Genomic DNA, 20,012 nt, shown 5'->3' on the forward strand with positions numbered 1-20,012 from the left:
CCATTAAATATACCAACTTGAAATCATAGATTATGAAGCTGGTTTGTTGAGACCAATTAATGCTAAACCACACAATGAAAAGTATCTAAGAAAATAAACGCTTTCAGATTCTTACGCTCAGTTGTGTGGGAAAATCACAGAACTGTAGAGTTGGAAGGGACCAACCCCCTGTAATAAGGACTATGCAGCTGTCCCATACGGGGATCATACCTGCAACTTTGGCTTTATCAGCACCATGCTCTAACCAACTGAGAAGAGATATAGCACAGAAGATCGGGAGGAAGGTAGGCACATGCATGTCATGCTAAACCAAATGTGGCCATACAGTAAGATGAAGTATCGTTATGCTTAGTGGGGAGACATTTCAGTGTATCTTTGGGGATACTCATGGGTGTCTAGCTGTCTGGCATCATTAGACAAAGTTGCAGGTCATTCCAGGATAACAGGAAAATATGATAAAAATCAGGAATGGCATCAAGTCAATGCTTGAAGAAACCGCTTGAAGCTGTTTAAAAGCTATCACTTAATGGAGGTGTTTTCACAAAACCATGTGTAAATAGTGTTTTCTATTTCATATAACTAGAATGGAAAATTATATTTACTAAGTATATAATCAAAATGCTGTAGCTCACTTTCTGTACATTAGGTTGTATCCAAGGGTAGTCATAATCAGGGCAGACCGCTTGAAATTAGTAAACATAGCTAGCTTTGCTTTTCACCTGAGCTTTTGGTCATTCATGTGTGGGTTTTCAAGTATTTGTGGCCTTTTTTAGTAGGCAGGATCTATAAGCCCTGTTGTTGTTTTAATACTTACCCTATGCATTTGCCCTTTTTTTTAAATCCAGGCCAAGGATTTGATCGCCATTTATTTGCCTTGAAGTACCTCGTCCAGCGCAGAGGTGGACGTATGCCTGATATTTATAATGACCCAGCCTACAAAAACATAAACCATATTATAATTTCAACTAGTACATTAGGCAGTGAAGCAATTAATCATGGTGGGTTTGGACCAGTCGTGCCAGATGGTTTCGGAGTTGGATATAACATGTTTGAAGATTGGGTAGGAAGTCTTATAACTAGCTATTTAGAAAAAGACTCAGAAGAACTTATAAAATACCTCGAATATACATTGAATGATATATATGATGTCTTAGAAGGAAGAAGTCTTAAATAGTATCAAATTTTCTATTATATGGAGCTAGCAAAATAATGATGCAAAATTAAATATTTATATATTTTGCAGAGGACTATGAAATGCAACAGTTAGAAAATAAACATTGTAGAAAGCAAAAAATTCAGACAATGGTTAAAGTAGTTCTGTGTCAATGTCAGTATACTAATATTGTAATTTCTTGTTCTTATTGTATATTATTGTTACTACTATTAATGATTTTATAGTAAACATTTTTTATGCAATATTTTTTCCATTGATTGTATTCACTGCTGCTCATCTAGGGAAATCATATTGTGCTGAAGAGTATATAATTTTGAGACTAATCCCAAACACTGCAAAACCAAGCAATATATATGCTGGTGTTTATATGTGTCACCCAGTCAGCCCGCTCTCAAAATGCTTCCTTCCCTCCCATTCTCAAGTGTAGGAAAATATGTATATACATTTTAGCATGCAGAGTCTGCACTGCATCATATTATAATTTCAAGGAACTTTTCCTTTCTTATATGCACATCAACATGGGAGCAAGGAGCAGATCTGAGTAGCTCTGCCCCTGATGTCCCCTGCTCCTCCACTCAGACTCTTAAGTCAGCATGACTATCTGAATGGAGGGGAAATGCGGGTCTTCTGGGGAGGAGTGATGGCAGACTAGTTGTTGATTGCTGACACTCACATTGGCAGAGATAATTATGTGGTGATTAAAGGTAATCAAGATGTAAGTCTTGGTTACCAAACTCCCTGAATGGAGGGGAACTTCACAAGTATGTACAGGTTGTGTGTGTGCAGTTTGTTATACCACATCAGTTAGAAAAGGATATAAAAATCCTCCTGCATTTTTCTCTCAATAAACCTAATCCTATTATAACAGTCCTAGTAATTTGCATGAATTCCCTTTAAAAAGAACTGGGACAGGAGTTTAGGGATGATTCGTGGAGAAGCATGGGGTGGTGAGGAGGGGCTCCAGCAGAGAACTACTTGTTGTAGCTGTTGGTTGATTAATCAAATCACACTGTTAAGTCTTGTCTCAACTTATTACTCGTAGAGGATTCCATTTATACTTAATATTTCTTCAATAAAAGCCATGTTACTGACTTACAAAGAAGAAAGATAGCCAGTGCAAAAACGGAGTAAAACAACACTTAAATAAAAGCAATGTGGTGTCTGCAAGGCTCATTTTATAAAAAGTAGCTTTCAGTGAAATAACAGTCACCCAGTAGACGTGATAAAGCTTACAAATCCTAAAAGCTACTGAATAGTTTGCAGAGACAGAAAAGGAACACACACTAAAAGCAATTGGTTAATCTGTGTACAGAGAAAACTAGCCAGTTTAAAGTGCACAAGTTAGAACCGTTAAGAAAGTAAACAATTAACGACATAACTTGCCGAGCAGTCAAAATAAACAGACCAGAACACAATGGGATATTTTCCTCCTTTGCATCAATGGAGATTTCTGCCACATGGAAAGCAATGGAAAAGAATATCCAGATTTTTGACAGATGAAATATGCATGTTTAGTTCTTTTAAGTAATCCCACTGACATGCAGGCCGAGACCTAACCTAGATGTATATTTCCGATACCGGTGAAGCATGAATCCTGAATTTCATCCAGTAAGAAATAGAAAAGGGGTAGTAATCAATTGTTGGGGATAATTGGGCTTTGACAGAGACAGCAGCCACTGCAGATAATTCAGTATTGGACCCTCAGAGAAAGTAATTTATATATGTAATTTGGGACTCAGTCTGGTACTACTTCCCGCCCCCGCCCCATATCAGGCTTTGAAATTAGTGTGAGAACATTTTAAGCAGTGGATTTCTTTTGCAACATCGATGGCATTTGTTTCTGGCAGTTAACACACAGCAGCAGCTTCTGCATTCTGGAACAACTTAAGTTTCCAAACTATCTTCATGGGCAGCCCATGTATTGTAGTGCATCAAGAGGTGATGAGGGCATGCATAACTGTGGCAAGACCTTGTCTCTGTAGGACAGATTACCTGCATAATTCAGGAGTACTCACTGTTGCTCAGACACAGACCACTTAGTCCAAAATTGGAGTTATGAGTATGATGTGAGGACCTTTAAAAGTAGCATCCTCACTACTGCCTCTTTCGTACAGTTTCTCCCAGAGAAGTATTGGTTAGATACAACAGGGATGGGGAATCTCGGGTCCAACGGCTGAATGTGAGTCCCTTGGTCTCTACCCAGCAGTCAGAACTCTCCCCAGCCACACACCCTCTCCCTAAACTGTAGTCCTCACCAACCCTGATCTGTACCTTTTCCAGGTACATTTACTGTTTTAATGAACAACCTGGCAGAACGAAAGCTCCTTTTGATTTTAGTCCTTCGAAAGAGGGAGTTTCAACAAAGTATAGACGTAGTAGGATTTATAAATTTTCTCTCTACATTGCTGGAAAGGTAATTTAGCAAACAGATTTTATCAGAAACGATTTATAATTGCCAAAGGGAACCTAGAGTATGGCATGAAAGTATTACGCACTACAGCTACACGTACTGTAATATTAGAAGCGTAATGTGAAATTTGCAGCTATTGGCAACAATCCAGTACTAAGCAGGACTGCAAAAAACACCTAACTCAATGGCTATGTACATATTACCAGCTACAAATGCTGCTACATCATTTGTTTTCTCAATTCGGATTAAAGTTGGTTAAGGGGGGAAAGCATCAAAACACAGTATTTTATTAAAAACAACAGAATAGATACAGGGCAGATATAGACTGTGGCTAACATGTTAACATCACTTCCCAAACCAGCAGTGGGAGCACCCTTGATGCAATGTAAACAGAAATGTGTGCACATCCATGTCTTCAGCAAATGGATTCCAGGAATGGTGTAATAACAGTTTATTTCACCAGCCATGTGAGGAGGGCACTGCCTGTCTAATATGTCCTAGCAAGAATTGGAACGAAATATATAATTAGTGCCTTTCCACCCAATCTTTTTTTGTCAGTGTAGAAAAAATATATGAAGTTATGTGCAGTAACAGTACAAACATATAAACATCTAAGTTCTATTAAGCTAAATATAACCAACTTTCCTGAGTAGATATGCATAAGTCTGCATTCTCAGTATCCCAAAGCATACAATTGATAAACAGAAAAATAAATTGTAATATTAATATACCCACGGCAGAGTAGGCCACTAAATTTTCTTAAAGTAAAACTCACACACATTCCATCCAACATTCACTCTACTCTGTTTTAAAAGTCAAGGGAGGGGACTTTGGAACTTTTCATTCATTCTGAAACAGAATTCTAAGAATGTTAGGTACTATATAACCCAGAAACCAGAGCATTTTTTCCACCTTGCTTTTTGGACAGGATCAGTCAAAGGAAGCTATAGTGTCTTTAGGAAAATAATAGGAATTGTGACATACATACATAGGCAGCTATTTTGCTGTCAAAAATTCCAAAATAGCCTTGTAATTATCAACTAATAAAAATCTTAGTCATTCTTCAACTTTTTAACATTGCTTTTACTACTTTAACAATTGAAGGGAAAAGGTAAAGGGACGCCTGACCATTAGTTCCAGTGGTGACCGACTCTGGGGCTGCAGCACTCATCTCTATAGGCCAAGGGCGCTGGCATACAGCTTCCAGGTCATGTGGCTAAGCCACTTCTGGCGAACAAGAGCACCGCACGGAAATGCCGTTTACCTTCCCACCGGAGCGGTACCTATTTATCTACTTGCACGTTGACGTGCTTTCGAACTGCTAGGTTGGCAGGAGCAGGGACCGAGCAACGGGAGCTCACCCCGTTGCGGGGATTTGAACCGCCAACCTTTTGATTGGCAAGTCCTAGAATGCCCTAGGTTGGTGGTTCAAATTAATTTAGTTCCCTCTTAAAGTTTCCTCTTAAAAATAATAGTGACCCAGCAGTCTTCCTTTTAAAAGTAATGATAAAGTTTGCTTACATGCAGTTCACTGTATGGTCCTGAAGGCAGGCTTTATCTAGTAGTTACAGATATAGAGAAAAGCGTGGGTTCATCCTCTGTGAGGGATGAGCCCATGTGCGGCTGGCTGAGAGCCAGCAGACAGCAAAAGGCAAAACAGAATAAGGCGGAAAAGGGAAGATGGCTGCATGACCAGCCCTTTTGTAGGGTCTGCTAGGGTCATGCCACTCATTTCCTCTGTTCCCCTGGTAAGGGAATTTCAATGGGAGGAGCACGTTTTGGAAGCTAAGCCTGCTGAAATTCATCTAGAAAACTGTTAAAGGTACAGGAGCCTTGTCCTCTTTCACGTCTGACCACATCACTTTCCCTCTTTCCCAGACACATAATGCATACTTAAGGTGAAATCTGGAATTTTCATCCCGAATGCTAGACCGAATGCTCTAGGTCTTAATGCATCAAACTGTCCTCCCCCCCCCCCCGAGTACCGTAATTTGACTATTTTTTTCTCTCCCTCCTTGTATTGACTTATTTTTCAGGACGGCAATCGCACTGTTCAGGAGTCTAGGTCTGTTGTGGCGAGAGTGTTTTCTTCCGCTCATGCAGTAATGATTAGGCATGGGCTAGCTCATCTCTCCCGCTCTTCAAAATCAATTGCTAAATTCGTGCAGCCACACCTTATTCAAAAATTGGCAGAGCTGCATAGGGTATCACATGGTCTCTTTCAGTAACTGAATGCTCCCAAACAACCTCTTTATAAATTGAAGGTAGGCAATGAATGTGACTGCTCCATCTCATATTTTCTTTTCTTTTTTAAAACAAAATATTTTATTAGGAATTTCAACATAACCATCTCATCTTTTCTAAGTGAGTTCTAAGTGAGTGTGTGAGGGATTTTCCCCAAGTCCCCCCCCCCCCATAATTTGTCTGGGGCAGCAGCGATAGTGTGTGGGCGCACAGAGAGTTAGCAAACCACGTCAGGAGCTCTGCATGGAAATATTTAGGAACTGTCTAGCATGTGAACATTAGATTGTTATCCATGTTGAGCTTTATGTCCCATTGATTTAAATAAGGAAGATATAATCAAGTTCTTAACTCTCCTGTTCAAACCAAAGGAACTTAAAAGTGCTAAACTTTTATTTTATTTTTTTAAATAGTTTTTATTACATTTTTTCAGACATAAACAGAAGAAAGAGAAACAAAAAGATAAAAGACAAAAGAAGAAAAAGAAAAAAGTATGACTTTTCAACAGCTTACTTCATCTTTCTATCGAACTTCCCCACATCTCCCGCACAATGCATTCTTAACAATAAATTTATCAGCAAATTATAATCTTGTTTCATGTGTTTCTTTATACTTTCAATTGCAATTTAAGTTTAAATCCCTTATTATCCATTTACTCTAAAAATAAAACATATTGTTGTATTTAACATTTAAACTTTGGTTCTTTCAATATTATTATCCAATTTCATATATATTACGCTCTCATTGCTGGGGCTGGCATTTCAAATTATGCGTCTTTTTATAGTTCATATAACTTGTAAAATTTTTGCAAATAGTTCTTAAATTTTTTCCAGTCCTCCTCCATTGCTTCTTCTCCCAGGTCTCGGATTCTGGCAGTCATTTCGGCCAACTCCATATAGTCCATCAGTTGCGTTTGCCACTCTTCCAGTGTGGGCAAATCTTGAGTCTTCCAATATTTGGCGATCAAAATTCTTGCTGCTGTGGTAGCATACATAAAAAACGTTCTATCCTTCTTTAGCACCTTTTGGCCGACAATACCCAAGAGGAAGGCTTCCGGTTTTTTAGGAAAGGTGTACTTAAACACCTTTTTTAATTCGTTGTAGATCATTTCCCAGAAAGCCTTCACTCTTGGGCAGGTCCACCAAAGGTGAAAGAATGTTCCTTCAGCCTCCTTGCACTTCCAACATTTATTATCAGACAAATGATATATCTTAGCAAGCTTGACTGGGGTCATGTACCACCTGTATACCATTTTCATAATGTTTTCTTTCAAGGCATTACATGCCGTAAACTTCATACCGGTGGTCCATAACCTTTCCCAGTCCTCAGACATGATATTATAGCCAATGTCTTGAGCCCATTTTATCATGGCTGATTTAACTGTCTCATCCTGAGTGTTCCATTTAAGCAACAAGTTATACATTCTCGATAATACCTTAGTCTTTGGTTCTAACAGCTCTGTCTCAAGTTTCGATTTTTCCACCTGGAATCCTGTTTTTTTATCCAATTTAACAACCTCGTTAATTTGGGCATAGTGAAACCAATCTTGCACCTTATCCTTTAAATTTTCAAAGCTCCGCAACCTCCAATTGTCACCAATTTTTTCTACTAGTTCCCAATATTTCGGCCAGCCGGCCTCCATATTGGGTTTTTTCCACGCCTTAGCCTCCACTGGTGATAACCACCTCGGAGTCTTACTTTCAAGTAAGTCTTTGTATTTCATCCAGACCATAAAGATTGCTTTCCTAACAATATGGTTTTTGAACATTCCATGTGTTTTTGCCTTGCCGTACCACAAATACGCATGCCATCCTAACGAATTGTTAAAACCTTCCAGGTCTAGGACATCTGTATTCTCTAATAAAATCCAATCTTTCAACCAGCAGAAGGCTGCCGCCTCATAGTATAACCTTAAGTCCGGCAGGGCAAACCCCCCTCTTTCTTTTGCATCAGTTAGTATTTTAAACTTTATTCGGGGCTTTTTGCCCTGCCAGACAAATTTTGAGATATCCCTCTGCCACTTTCCAAAACATTCCATTCTGTCCACGACCTGCAAGGTTTGAAATAAAAACAACATTTTTGGCAAAACATTCATCTTAACAGCAGCAATTCGGCCCAGCAAGGAAAGCTTCAGTCTCGACCAAGTTTCCAAGTCTTTCTTAACTTCTGACCAGCATTTCTCATAATTGTCCTTAAACAAATTCAAATTTTTAGGCGTCAAGTTTACCCCCAGGTATTTCACTTTCTTAACCACAGTTAACTCTGTTTCCTTCTGAAACCCCTCTATTTCTAAGGGCGTCAAGTTTTTCCCCAAAACTTTAGTTTTTTGTTTGTTCAACTTAAATCCTGCCACCCGACCAAATTCTTGTATCAGTTCCAGAACTCTTTTTGTACTAGATTCTGGCTCCTGTAATGTTATTACTAAGTCATCTGCAAATGCTTTCAATTTATATTGTTTCACTCCGACCGTGATCCCCTGTATTTGCCGGTCCCTCCTAATCATGTTCAGCAAAACCTCCAGGACTGATATAAATAATAGGGGGGATAGGGGGCACCCCTGTCGTGTTCCTTTTTCAATGTGAAACTCCTCTGTCACCACATTGTTCACTATCAACTTAGCTTTTTGTTCTGAATAAATTGCTTCTATGCCATTTTCAAACCCTCGTCCCACTCCCATCCCTTCCAAGTTTTTCTTCATAAATTTCCAAGAAATGTTGTCAAAGGCCTTCTCAGCATCAATAAAAATTAACACTGCTTTAGTGTTAATATTTGTTTGTAAAAGTTCCAGGATATCGATAATATTCCTAGTATTATCAAACAAATGCCTACCAGGAAGAAAGCCTGCTTGGTCCTTATGAATTACTTCATTTAAAACCTTTTTCAATCTACTTGCCAAAATGTCTGCAAATATTTTGTAATCCACATTCAGGAGTGAGATGGGACGGTAGTTCCTAAGTTGAGTCTTTTCAGTTTCCACTTTGGGTATCAATGTGATGAAAGCTTCTTTCCACGTTTCCGGTGCCCTTCCTCCCCCCATAATCTGATTGCAAACCTCCATTAGTGGTAGAGTCAAGTAGTCTTTTAGTGTCTTATAGTACTTGGAGGTAAGCCCATCTGGGCCTGGAGATTTGCCCAGCTGCATATTCTGAATGGCATCCTCAATTTCCTGTTGTGTTATTTTACAGTTCAGGATTGATCTCTTATCCTGAGATAGTTCTGGTAAGCCGTTGAGTTTCAAAAATCGTTCCATCTCAGACACTTCCTCGGGCCCTTGTGTATACAACTTTTTGAAGTATTTCTGGAAACACTTTCTAATTTCACCTGGTTTCTGAATATTTTTCCCTTCCACCTCTAGATTGGTAACATAGTTAAGTTTCTGTCTTTTTTTCAACTGCCATGCCAGCAGTTTCCCACATTTATTTGCTGACTCAAAGGATCTTTGTTTCATTTGTTTAATTTTCCATTCCACTTCTTGATTTATCAATTTCAAATATTGTGCCTGGTGGTATTTAATTTCTCGCAAGATCTCTTTGGATTTTGGTTTAGATCTCAATCTTTTCTCTCCATCTCTTATCTTCTCTAATATTTTATCCTTTTTCCCATTCCAGAGTTTTTTCTTAATTGTGTTTTGTTGTATCAGAAACCCCCTCATTACAGCTTTACTGGCGTCCCAGATTGTTCTTTTTTCCACCGAAGTATTCAAGTTGATTTCAAAGTAGTCCTTTAAAGTTTTTTGGGCCTTCTTTACCATCTCTTGATCTCTAAAGAGGGTGTCATTCATTTTCCATCTGAAGGAGCCGGCTGGAGTAAGTCTCAATTCCATTTTCAGGGCGTTATGGTCGGAGCAAGTCTTTGGGCAGATTTCCACTCTTATAGTCTTCGGTGCCAGCCCTCTAGTTGTCCAAATTTGGTCGATTCTCGTCCATGACGAGTGGGCCTCAGAAAAGAAAGTTCCCTCTCTACCTAGAGGGTTCCTTGTCCGCCAAATGTCAATCAAATCCATATTGTCTGTCAATTCAAAAAAAGTTTTCGGTAGTCTGCCATCCTTGGTTAAATTTTGGCTTTGTGACTTATCCATCAAAGTAGAGACCACCCCATTCATGTCTCCCATCATAATGATGTTCGAATAGTCCAGATAGTCCAGTAGTGTCTCATGTAGCTTCTTGTAAAATTCTGCTTTCCCCTCATTTGGTGCATAAATTCCTAATATCAAAACTTTTTCTCCTTGAGATTGTATTTCAATTGCCAAGATTCTCCCTTGCTCATCTTTAAACAAAAATTTCGGTGCTAGGTTTTCCTTTACGTAGATCACCAGGCCTCTCTTTTTTACTTTGTCTGATGAAATAAATTCTTGGCCTAGTCTTTTGTTAATTAGTACTTTCCTGTGGAGCCTAGTCACGTGCGTTTCTTGCAAGCAAATTATATCCAAATTTTCCTTTTTCAAAATATGAAAAATCCTTTTTCGTTTTTCCGGGGAATTTGCGCCATTAATGTTCCAACTGTACAGCTGCAGAGACATCCTGTATCAATCTGTTGTTGCTCTTTATGGGGTGTCCTCCTTTTTGTCTAGGTCCGAGGGAGATGGTGTTGGTTCCAATCCAGGCTGTGGCAGAGGCCAAGGTACTGCTGTTCCCTTCTGAAGATCCTCTCCGTGGTCGTGCAGGAACTTCTGGTTGTCCTCTTTTGTCTTAATTCTAACCTTCTTTCCTTTGTATTTAAATGATAGGCCTTGTGGAAACTCCCACCTATAGGGTATCCCGTTACCTCTCAAAAGTCTTGCTAGGTCAGTATAGATGGCTCTGAGATCCAGTAGTTGTTTTGGTATATCCTTATAAATTTCCGCTCTTCTGTCCTGGATCTCAAGTGCTTTATTAAAATGAAGGTCAAGTATTTTGTCTCTCTCCTGTTTGGTCCTTAGGATAATCAGGCAGTCTCTGGGTCTGTCCTTCCTGGCGACGCTTCCCAATCTAAATGCCGTTGTTATTTTAAAGTCTTCGTCTTCCTTTATACCCCAGAATTTGGAAAATTCTGCTGTCAAGAAACCAGTCAAATCTTCTTTTTCAACCTCTGGGATAGAGCGTAATCTCAAATTATTTTCCCGGTTTCTCAGTTCCACCATAGACAGGTAGGCCTGCTGGTCGCCAATGTGCTTATGTAGTGGCCTTACCTCTCCTTTCAGTTCATCCACTTTTTGAATTGCTTGGTCAGCTTTTTCGTTCGCAGCTTCGGCCAATTTCCGGTTCTCAGAAGTAACGTCTTTTAGGTTCCCAATTGTTTGAGAGTGCTGTGCCACTTGTTCAGAAAGCTTTGTGATGGAGGATGTGGCTAAGTCAATTTTTGCTGTTTGGTCGTCAACCTTCTTATTTAAAATTGCAAATTGTTGTAGCATTTCCTTCAGAAGTGCACCAGATCCACCTGCAGCCATATCCTCTGTTGCTGGTTTTTCAGCTTCCTTTAGTTCAGCTGTTGTTGAAGGTTCAGTTCCCTTCAATTCAGCTGCTGTTGGAGGTTCAATTCCCTTCAGTACAGCAGGAACTGATGATCTACGTGACTGAGAGGTCAAAGTTGTTTGCACAAGCTGGCCTTTCGTTGCTTTCGCTTTTGCAGATCTTGTTTTCGGTTGGCCACTCATTCCCCACCTGTCTATGAGTCAAGGTCAAGCTGTCAAATGTTCCATGGGAAGGACAGACCTCAATGTAGATAACAACAGCAGAGAGACAAAACAAAGTTGGTTCCCAGGAAATTGTAAATCCCAGTCTCCACTAGAGGGAGTACAGTTAGAGGGAGTACAGTTAAAGTTCAGGAGAGAAGGAAAAAAGTTTTGGTCGCCATTAAAGTTCCTGCAGCTAAATAGTTTAACAATAGTCCTTAAAACTTTTTTCCACTGGCAGAGCCCTTCCAAAGTTGCCACAAATGTCACCTCCCAAGGCGCAGGATACAGTTACTTAGTTATGTAGTCCAAAGTTGCCTCTATGTATCTATTTCAGTTTTATAGATTGTATCCGCAAAAGGCATTCTTTTCCCCCGCCATCCCGAGGCTGGGTTTTAAACTTTAAAGTCCACCAAAGGAGAAGGTTCCCAAATTACTTCAACACTGTAGAGTAGATTAAAAAGAAAACTTGCCTTTCATTTCAAACCCCAGTTCTGTCAGACGCATAATGCTTCCACTTTTAAAATCTTTTTCCACTGCTTCCAGCCTGTCAGTTCCTTTGCCTTTGATCTGTAAGCATTGCCGGAGGACGGACTTCCTGTTTATCGTCACTCCGCTTTCAGCCAAATTCTAAATCTTGAGAGTCTTAAAGGTCTTAAAGTTGTAAAGTCCAAATTACTCACGGGTTGTAGCTTCCAAATTTGAAGGTTCCAGGAAGAAAGGTCAGCGCTGACCGGCAACAGCAGCGCGGCTTCGCTCCGTTGACTGCGAAACGACCCACAGCGCCGCTACCCCCTCCGCGATCCGGAGCCCCATTACGGGGTCCCTTCAACGTTTTAGGGGCTGCTTCTGGCGCCCGCCGGGTCTCGGGACCACAGGCTTCTACCACCTGTGGTTTTCCTAAGTGGGTCTCCGCTTCGCCGTAGCGGACGACCCGTTTTCAGCGGAGCTTCCCTCTCCTTACAAGGAGCAGGCAGCCATTGCCGAACGCGCCGCCTCCGGAAGTCAAAAGTGCTAAACTTTTAAAGGATCATGTAAACCAAACTGCAATATGGCAGAAGAATGAATCCCTTGACTATGAATCCCAGCTTGGTGTAGTGGTTAAGAGTGGTGGACTCGTAATCTGGTGAACTGGGTTCGCGTCTCTGTTCCTCCACATGCAGCTGTTGGGTGACCTTGGGCTAGTCATTCTTCTCTGAAGTCTCTCAGCCCCACTCACCTCACAGAGTATTTGTTGTGGGGGATGAAGGGAAAGGAGATTTTTAGCCGCTTTGAGACTCCATAAGGGGAGTGAAAGGCAGGATATCAAGTCCAAACTCTTCTTCTTCTCTACAGGAAAAATCCATGTTCCTTTATGATGTCCTTTCCTATCCAACGAAGACCGCCCTCACTGGTGTAATGTGCATTTCTTATGCAGCACTAATTTATTTGGTAGGTTAGTAAATACTTGTTTCGTGCTTCCCCTTCCCTTCAGCAAAGAATTGAAGCCATGCATTATTCTTCCATTACTGTGCACCCTTTTAGTGCACATTACCAATGCCCAGCTGTAGCTAGCATGCTAGCTGTGACCATTCCTCGACCAACATTGCCTACCTACAGTAGAAGAAGAAGAGTTTGGATTTGAAACTGCCACTGGCACTAAAGCAGAATCAAGTGTCACTCATCCTTAAACCTCAAGAGGATAATCATCCAACTGTCAATATGCCAGCATTTATTAAAAGTGTTCATGAGAACAAGTGACTGTAGGAAGCTTCTGCAGCCAATCAGAAGCCGCGTCGGACGTTCGGGTTCCAAAGAACGTTCGGAAACTGGAACACTCACTCCCAGGTTTGTGTTATATCAATACGACTGTATTGATACAAATAATGCATCCTAACCAAGTACGGCTATACTGCAAAACTGTATCTCTTAAAGTTAGGCAGAAATGCTTTCTGTTTCTTTATGCTAAAAAATGTACCTCTTATGTGTATACAGGCAGACGCCATTAATCAAGCACTGGAAAGAATTATAAGCATAACTGAAACCGAAAAGAGCTCCAGGGAAAGCAACAGTGCTGATCTCGATGCAGATGGATTTCCCAGAGTCAAGGAAATGGCAAACGGGGCAGGGGCAGTAGGCCCCTAAAAAACTAGGATGTCCCTAAAAAATTACTCCTGGAACGTGAATGGTTTGAACTCTCGTCGAAAAAGGAACCAAGTTTACCATGTTTTGGCAAGACATAATCTGGATATAATTTGTTTACAAGAAACATGTTATTAGACTTCATAGAAAGATTCTACAGAATAAGAAACTCAGACAGGAATTTATCTAATCGGACAAAGTTAAAAAAAGAGGCGTGGTTTTTTTTATGTTAAAGAAAAAAGGAATCCCAAGTTGTTGTTTAAGGATGAGGAGCGGAGATACATTGCTGTTGAAATTACAGCACAAGGCAACAAATTTCTTTTATTGGGAATCTATGCACCAAATGATGGTAAAGTGGAATTTTTAAAGAATTTGGATTTAAAACTTATGGATTATTTATTACAAATTCATTTTAATGGGTGACCTGAATGGGGTAGCCTCAACATTTATGGATAAGTCACAAGAACAAAAATTTCAAGATTCTGGCAGATAACCAAAGTTCTTTTTTGATATGCTGGATAAATACGATTTGTCAGAAATATGGAGGCTACGGAACCCTATGGAAAGAGACTACACTTTTTTCTCAAATTCAAGCCAAACATTTTTGAGAATCAATTATTTATGGATTACTAGAGATCTGGTCCCCAGGGTTTGTAAAACTCAAATTTGTCCTAAGACTAGCTCTGATCATAATGCAGTGTTTTTGGAAATGAAATTATGTCTGTCCTAACCTTCTGATCGGCATCCTAGATTGGGCATTCTAGGACTTGCCGATCAGAAGGTTGGCGGTTTGAAGGTGGGGATTCGAACCGCCAACCTTCTGATCTGTGTCCTAGATTGGGCATTCTAGGACTTGCCAATCAGAAGGTTGGCGGTTCGAATCCCCACAACAGGGTGAGCTCCCGTTGCTCAGTCCCTGCTCCTGCCAACATTTATTTTGCACGTCAACGTGCAAGTAGATAAATAGGTACCGCTCTAGCCGGAAGGAAAACGGCGCTTCCGTGCGCTGCTCTGGTTAGTCACACTGGCCCCATGACCCGGAAGCTGTACGCCAGCTCCCTCAGCCTGTGGAGTGAGATGAGCCCTGCAGCCCCAGAGTCGGCCACAACTGGACCTAATGGTCGGGGTGCCTTTACCTTTATAGGTACAAGGCAGCATTATTCTTTCTTTTCTTTATCTATTGCCAAAAGTGTTCGGATGCTTCCGCCGCTTGTGGAGGCAGTTGCAGAGTTTGCTGTTTCCTTCATTCTTCGAGATCCATCTGCATCGAGACTATCGCTGCTGCTTTCCCTGGAGCTCTTTTTTCTTTCAATCATGCTTATAATTCTCTCCAGTGCTTTATTAATGGAGTCTGCCTGTATACACATAAGAGGTACATCTGCCTGTATACACATAAGAGGCAGTTGCAGAGTTGTTTCTTTCAATTATTCTTATAATTCTCTCCAGGGATTGGTTAGTGGCATTTGGATGCTTCCACTGCTTGATGATTCCTTCATAGTCACTTGGTGTGTGGAGGCAGTTGCAGTTGGTTGCTGTTTCCTCTTTTTTTAAATAGTTTTTATTAAGTTTCTTACAAATATAACACATACTACGACAAAAAAGAAACAAAATCACAAATATAAACAAAAAAAGAAAATAGGAAAAAGAAATAAAAAATACATGTCAATAAACACCTAGACAATACAAATTAATTGGTTATTTAAACTTCTAACGTCATAAACATGTTTTGGACTTCCTCTGAGCCCTCCCATCTGAATTTATTTGTATTTAAATGTAGCAGTTTTCTAATATCATTATTAAAACACAGTATTCTAATTAAAATAAAATTTCTTAACTTTTCTTAAGGTTCTAAATCTCAATTATTTAACTAACTCTTAATTTCACCCTAGGTCTTTTTAGTACTTTCAAGTAATTTCTAATTTTTAATGTTGCAGTATTTATTCAAATAGTCTTTAAATTTCTTCCACTCTTCTTGATATTCCTCTTCTTTCTGGTCGCGGATTCTTCCAGTAAGGTCTGCCAACTCCATATAGTCCATCATTTTCATCTGCCATTCTTCCACAGTTGGTAATTCTTGTGTTTTCCATTTCTGGGCTATAAGAATTTGAGCAGCAGTTGTGGCATACAAAAATAGCTTTACATCTTTCTTGGGTAATTCATAACCTATTATTCCAAGGAGAAAGGCCTCTGGTTTCTTAATTAATGTATATTTCATCATTTTTTAAAATTCATTATAAATCTTTTCCCAGAAGTCTCTCACCTTGGGGCATGTCCACCACATGTGGTAAAAAGTACCTTCCTTTTCCTTACATTTCCAACATGTATTATCACAGCTATGATAAATCTTGGCTAATTTAACCGGAGTTAAATACCATCTATACATCATTTTCATTATGTTTTCCTTTAACACTGTACATGCAGTAAACTTTACCCCTTTCTTCCATAGCCTCTCCCAATCCTCCATCATTATATTATGTCCCACATTGTGTGCCCAATCAATCATAACCGATTTAACGTTCATCCTTTGTATGCCACTCCAACAACAGGTTGTACATTTTCGACATGTTTTTAACATTGGTATCTAACAACTCCGTCTCCAATTTGGTTTTTTCTGTTGCAAAACCATTTCTCTTATCGATCTTGAATAGTTCATTAATTTGATAATATTTAAGCCAGTTCACCTTATCTTTGATTTGTTCGAATGGTTTTAATTTAAAACCTTCATGGTCCTCTTATCAATAAATCAGAAGATCTCAACCATTTGTTTTCCATATTTAGTTTTTTGGGGCCTGTGCTTCCATTGGAGAAATCCATTTGGGTGTTTTTGGGACTAAAAGATCCTTATATCTACTCCATACATTATATAACACTTTTCTAATTATATGATTTTTAAAACCACTATGGGCCTTTATCTTATCATAGAATAAGTATGCATGCCACCCAAATCGATTATCCCAACCCTCCAAGTCCAAAATATATTCATTATCTAATTGGATCTAGTCTTTAATGCAGCAGAAGGCCGCGGCTTCAAAATATATCTTCAAATCTGGCAGGGAAACCCCCCCCCCTTTCTTTTACATCCGTAAGTAATTTATATTTAATTCTAGGTTTCCCCCCCTGCCAGATAAATTTCAACAACACCTTCTGCCATTCTTTAAAGCGTTTAATATTATCAATAATTGGTAGGGTTTGAAACAAGAACAGCATTTTCGGCAATACATTCATTTTAATCACCGATATTCGGCCCATAAATGAGAATTTTAAATTTGACCATATCTCTAAGTCTCTTTTAAATTCATTTCATACTTTTACATAGTTATCCTTGTATAAATTCAAATTATATTCACCCCTAAATACTTTACTTTTTTCATAAAAGTCAGGCCTGTCTTTTCAATAATGGTTCTCCTTTCTTCATTATCTAGTTTTTTATCCAAAACTTTGGTTTTGCTCTGATTTAATTTGAATCCTGCCACCTGCCCAAACTCCTGAATCATCTCCAGTGCTTTTATTGCACTGGTTTCTGGTTCCTGTAAAGTTAAGACCAAGTCATCAGCAAAGGCTTTTAATTTATACTGTTTGGATCCTACTACAATGCCCTTGACCTCCTCTTCTTTCCTCAACATATTTAGCAGAACCTCCAGAACCAAAATAAATAATAAAGGGGAAAGTGGGCACCCTTACCTGGTTCCTTTTTCAACTCTTATTTCCTCTGATACCACATTGTTAACAATAATTTTAGCTTTTTGTTCATAATAGATCACTTTAATGCTATTTAAAAATTCTAGACCAACCCCAATTCTTTCTAATTTCCCCCCCATAAATAACCAAGAAATATTATCAAAGGCCTCCTCTGCATCAATAAGCATTAGTAATGCTTTACAATTTCTTTTAGCTTCTAATCTTTCTAATATATCAATTATATTCCTGACATTATCTTTCATATGTCTCCCAGGCAGAAATCCTGCCTGGTCCTTATGTAAATATTCTGTTAAGACCTTTTTTAATCTATTAGCCAAAATATTTGCAAAAAAATTATAATCCACAGTAAGTAATGAGATTGGTCTATAATTCTTAACATCCGATCTATCTTGCTCTAATTTTGGTAACGGTTATATATGCATCTTTCCAGGTTTCAGGTGCTTTCTCCCCTCTTAAAATCATATTGCACACATCTGCCAATGGTTGAATTAGCCAGTCTTTCAAAGTTTTATAATATTTTGCAGATAAGCCATCTGGTCCTGGGGCTTTGCCTAGTTGTATCTGATTTATTGCTAACTCAACTTTCTGTCTTGTAATCATGCCATTGAGTAGAGATCTTTTGTCTACGGGAATTTTCTGCAATTCATTTGCATTAAGAAATTGCTTGATTTTATCTTTGTCGTCTTTACCTTTTTTATAGAGTTGTTTGAAATATTTCTGAAAACATTTCCTTATGTCTGCAGGGTTTTCCACAGATTTCCCATCAGATACAATATTTGTAATAGTATTTTGTTTCTGTCTCTTTTTTAATTGCCAAGCCAACAATTTCCCACACTTATTTGCAGATTCAAAATTTCTCTGTTTCCTTATTTTTATTTTCCATTCTATTTCTTGAATTATAATTAGAGAAAATTGAATCTGCAAGGCCTTAATTTCTTTTTGTATCTGTTGGCTCTTTGGCATTGATCTTAAACTCTTCTCTTTTTCTTTTATTTGAGAGAGAATTTTTTCTTTTTTCTGTATCTTTTTCCTTATTGAATTCTGTTGTATGAGGAAACCTCTCATTACAGCTTTACTGGCGTCCCAGATGACTCTTGTTTCTACCTCTGTGTTCATATTTAATTCAAAGTAATCTCTTAGAGTCCTTTGGGCCTTGCCAATCATCTGTTCATTCCTCAACAACTCATCATTCATCCTCCATCTGAAGGAACCCTGCGGACATAATTTCATTTCCAAAAACACTGCATTATGATGAGAGCAAGTCTTAGGAGTCGGTCACCGATGGACCTAATTGTCAGACGTCCCTTTACCTTTTCCCTTTAATTGTTAAAGTAGTAAAAGCAATATTAAAAAGTTGAAGAATGACTAAGATTGTTATTAGTTGATAATTACAAGGCTATTTTGGAATTTTTGACAGCAAAATAGCTGTCTATGTATGTATGTCACAATTCCTATTATTTTCCTAAAGACACTCATAGCTTCCTTTGACTGATCCTGTCCAAAAGGCATTTAGTTTCACAGTATTTTGTCTTTTAACTCGCTCTTCCAGTATGTATGCATTACTGTACAGAGCTTTCCTATGGGCTTGGTTTAAAAACAAAGTTCAGTCGTACACTAGAAAATGGTTTCAGAACTCTGAACTCCAGAAAACCGTCATCAAATTAAGGGCAGTGCAGGAATTTGGTTGTTTTCTTTTCCTTCTCAGTTGTCCTTGTCAGTCAGCTAGCCACATACTGTATAGGAAGGGCAGATTGCTCCCAGCAGCTCCACCTACACAGCAGTGAGTGCCAGGCTTATCCCAAACTACTGTGTAAAAGGGGCTTTGTTGCTCACAAACTCTTTCCTGTGCACAGTTTCTCGCTACTGGAAGAAAAGGGCTCTGTTTGCAGCTCGGAGAAAAGGGCAGATTTCTTTACTTAGCAAAACCCCCAGACCGGATTAAATGTTACAGATATGTGTGGTTTCTGCTGCTGCTGCTGCTTATCCTTTGTGGTGGCATAACTTTTGAAAGCTTTTACAGCATCTCTGCATCAGTTCCAGCACCTACCAGGGATTTGCAGTGTTTGTGCGAGGTTGGCAAACACAGTAGGGTGGGTTTTTTAATACTACATCAGCCACATAGAAGGGTGCCACACGGTATTGCTTTGCACTTAGATAGGCCATCATCCAGGGGTACCAACTTGAATAAAATATTGCGTAGGCTCAGGTAAGCCCTCCCTGCATAATCGATCACATGATGTGGTGCATGCATACCATTTGAATGGCAATGCCCATCAACATTTGGGGGGGGGGGGGAGGTCCTCTCAAATATTTCATGGGGGGTGGCAAAGGGACCCTGGCCTCTAGGAGTTGGCTCCTTTGCCATCATCAGTTGCCAGAGTTTCCAAGGACCAGGAGAAAGCAATCTGAAGACCTGTCAACCACTTGTTGGCAAGGGAGAAAATGCAGGATGTGGCACATAAGAAACTACAATATGTTCCCTGACTTGCTTTTAGCCTTGCCTTCTGCATTTTCAGCAAAAGTTTCATAAGTATTTCAATAGACCTTTGTGATGCATGCATATCATCTAGAAACAAAACTGACAAACTAAGAGTTAAATACTTGCATTCCTCAGAGCATGGCTGTACCTAGGTAAGATGCATAACTGAGTAATTGCACATCTATCAAGACAAGAATAAGCATGAAAAAATGCCAGTGTGTCAAATCCTTGAGCATCA

General features: G+C 39.3%; 1 protein-coding gene across 3 annotated transcripts in view; it reads left to right on the forward strand.

Moving 5' to 3' along the window:
- Positions 1 to 20,012, forward strand: part of LOC308596970 (carnitine O-palmitoyltransferase 2, mitochondrial-like) — a 43,738-nt gene that overhangs the window by 14,624 nt on the left and 9,102 nt on the right. The window contains exons 5-8 of one of the 3 annotated variants that reach the window (XR_014012763.1): positions 846 to 1,060; positions 5,621 to 5,848; positions 12,811 to 12,906; positions 13,450 to 13,579. Coding sequence is in view for 1 of the 3 variants with exons in the window: in XM_081212384.1 (XP_081068510.1) it covers positions 846 to 1,060; positions 13,450 to 13,599 (365 nt within the window). In the remaining 2 variants the exon portion in view is untranslated. Of the gene's footprint in view, positions 1 to 845; positions 1,061 to 5,620; positions 5,849 to 12,810; positions 12,911 to 13,449; positions 13,992 to 20,012 lie in introns of those variants that run through there. The other 2 variants (XR_014012762.1, XM_081212384.1) reach the window with 2 other exon arrangements.

The sequence above is a fragment of the Podarcis bocagei genome (genome assembly GCF_964188305.1).
Source record: "Podarcis bocagei genome assembly, chromosome: 11".
Taxonomy (NCBI): Eukaryota; Metazoa; Chordata; class Lepidosauria; order Squamata; family Lacertidae; genus Podarcis; species Podarcis bocagei.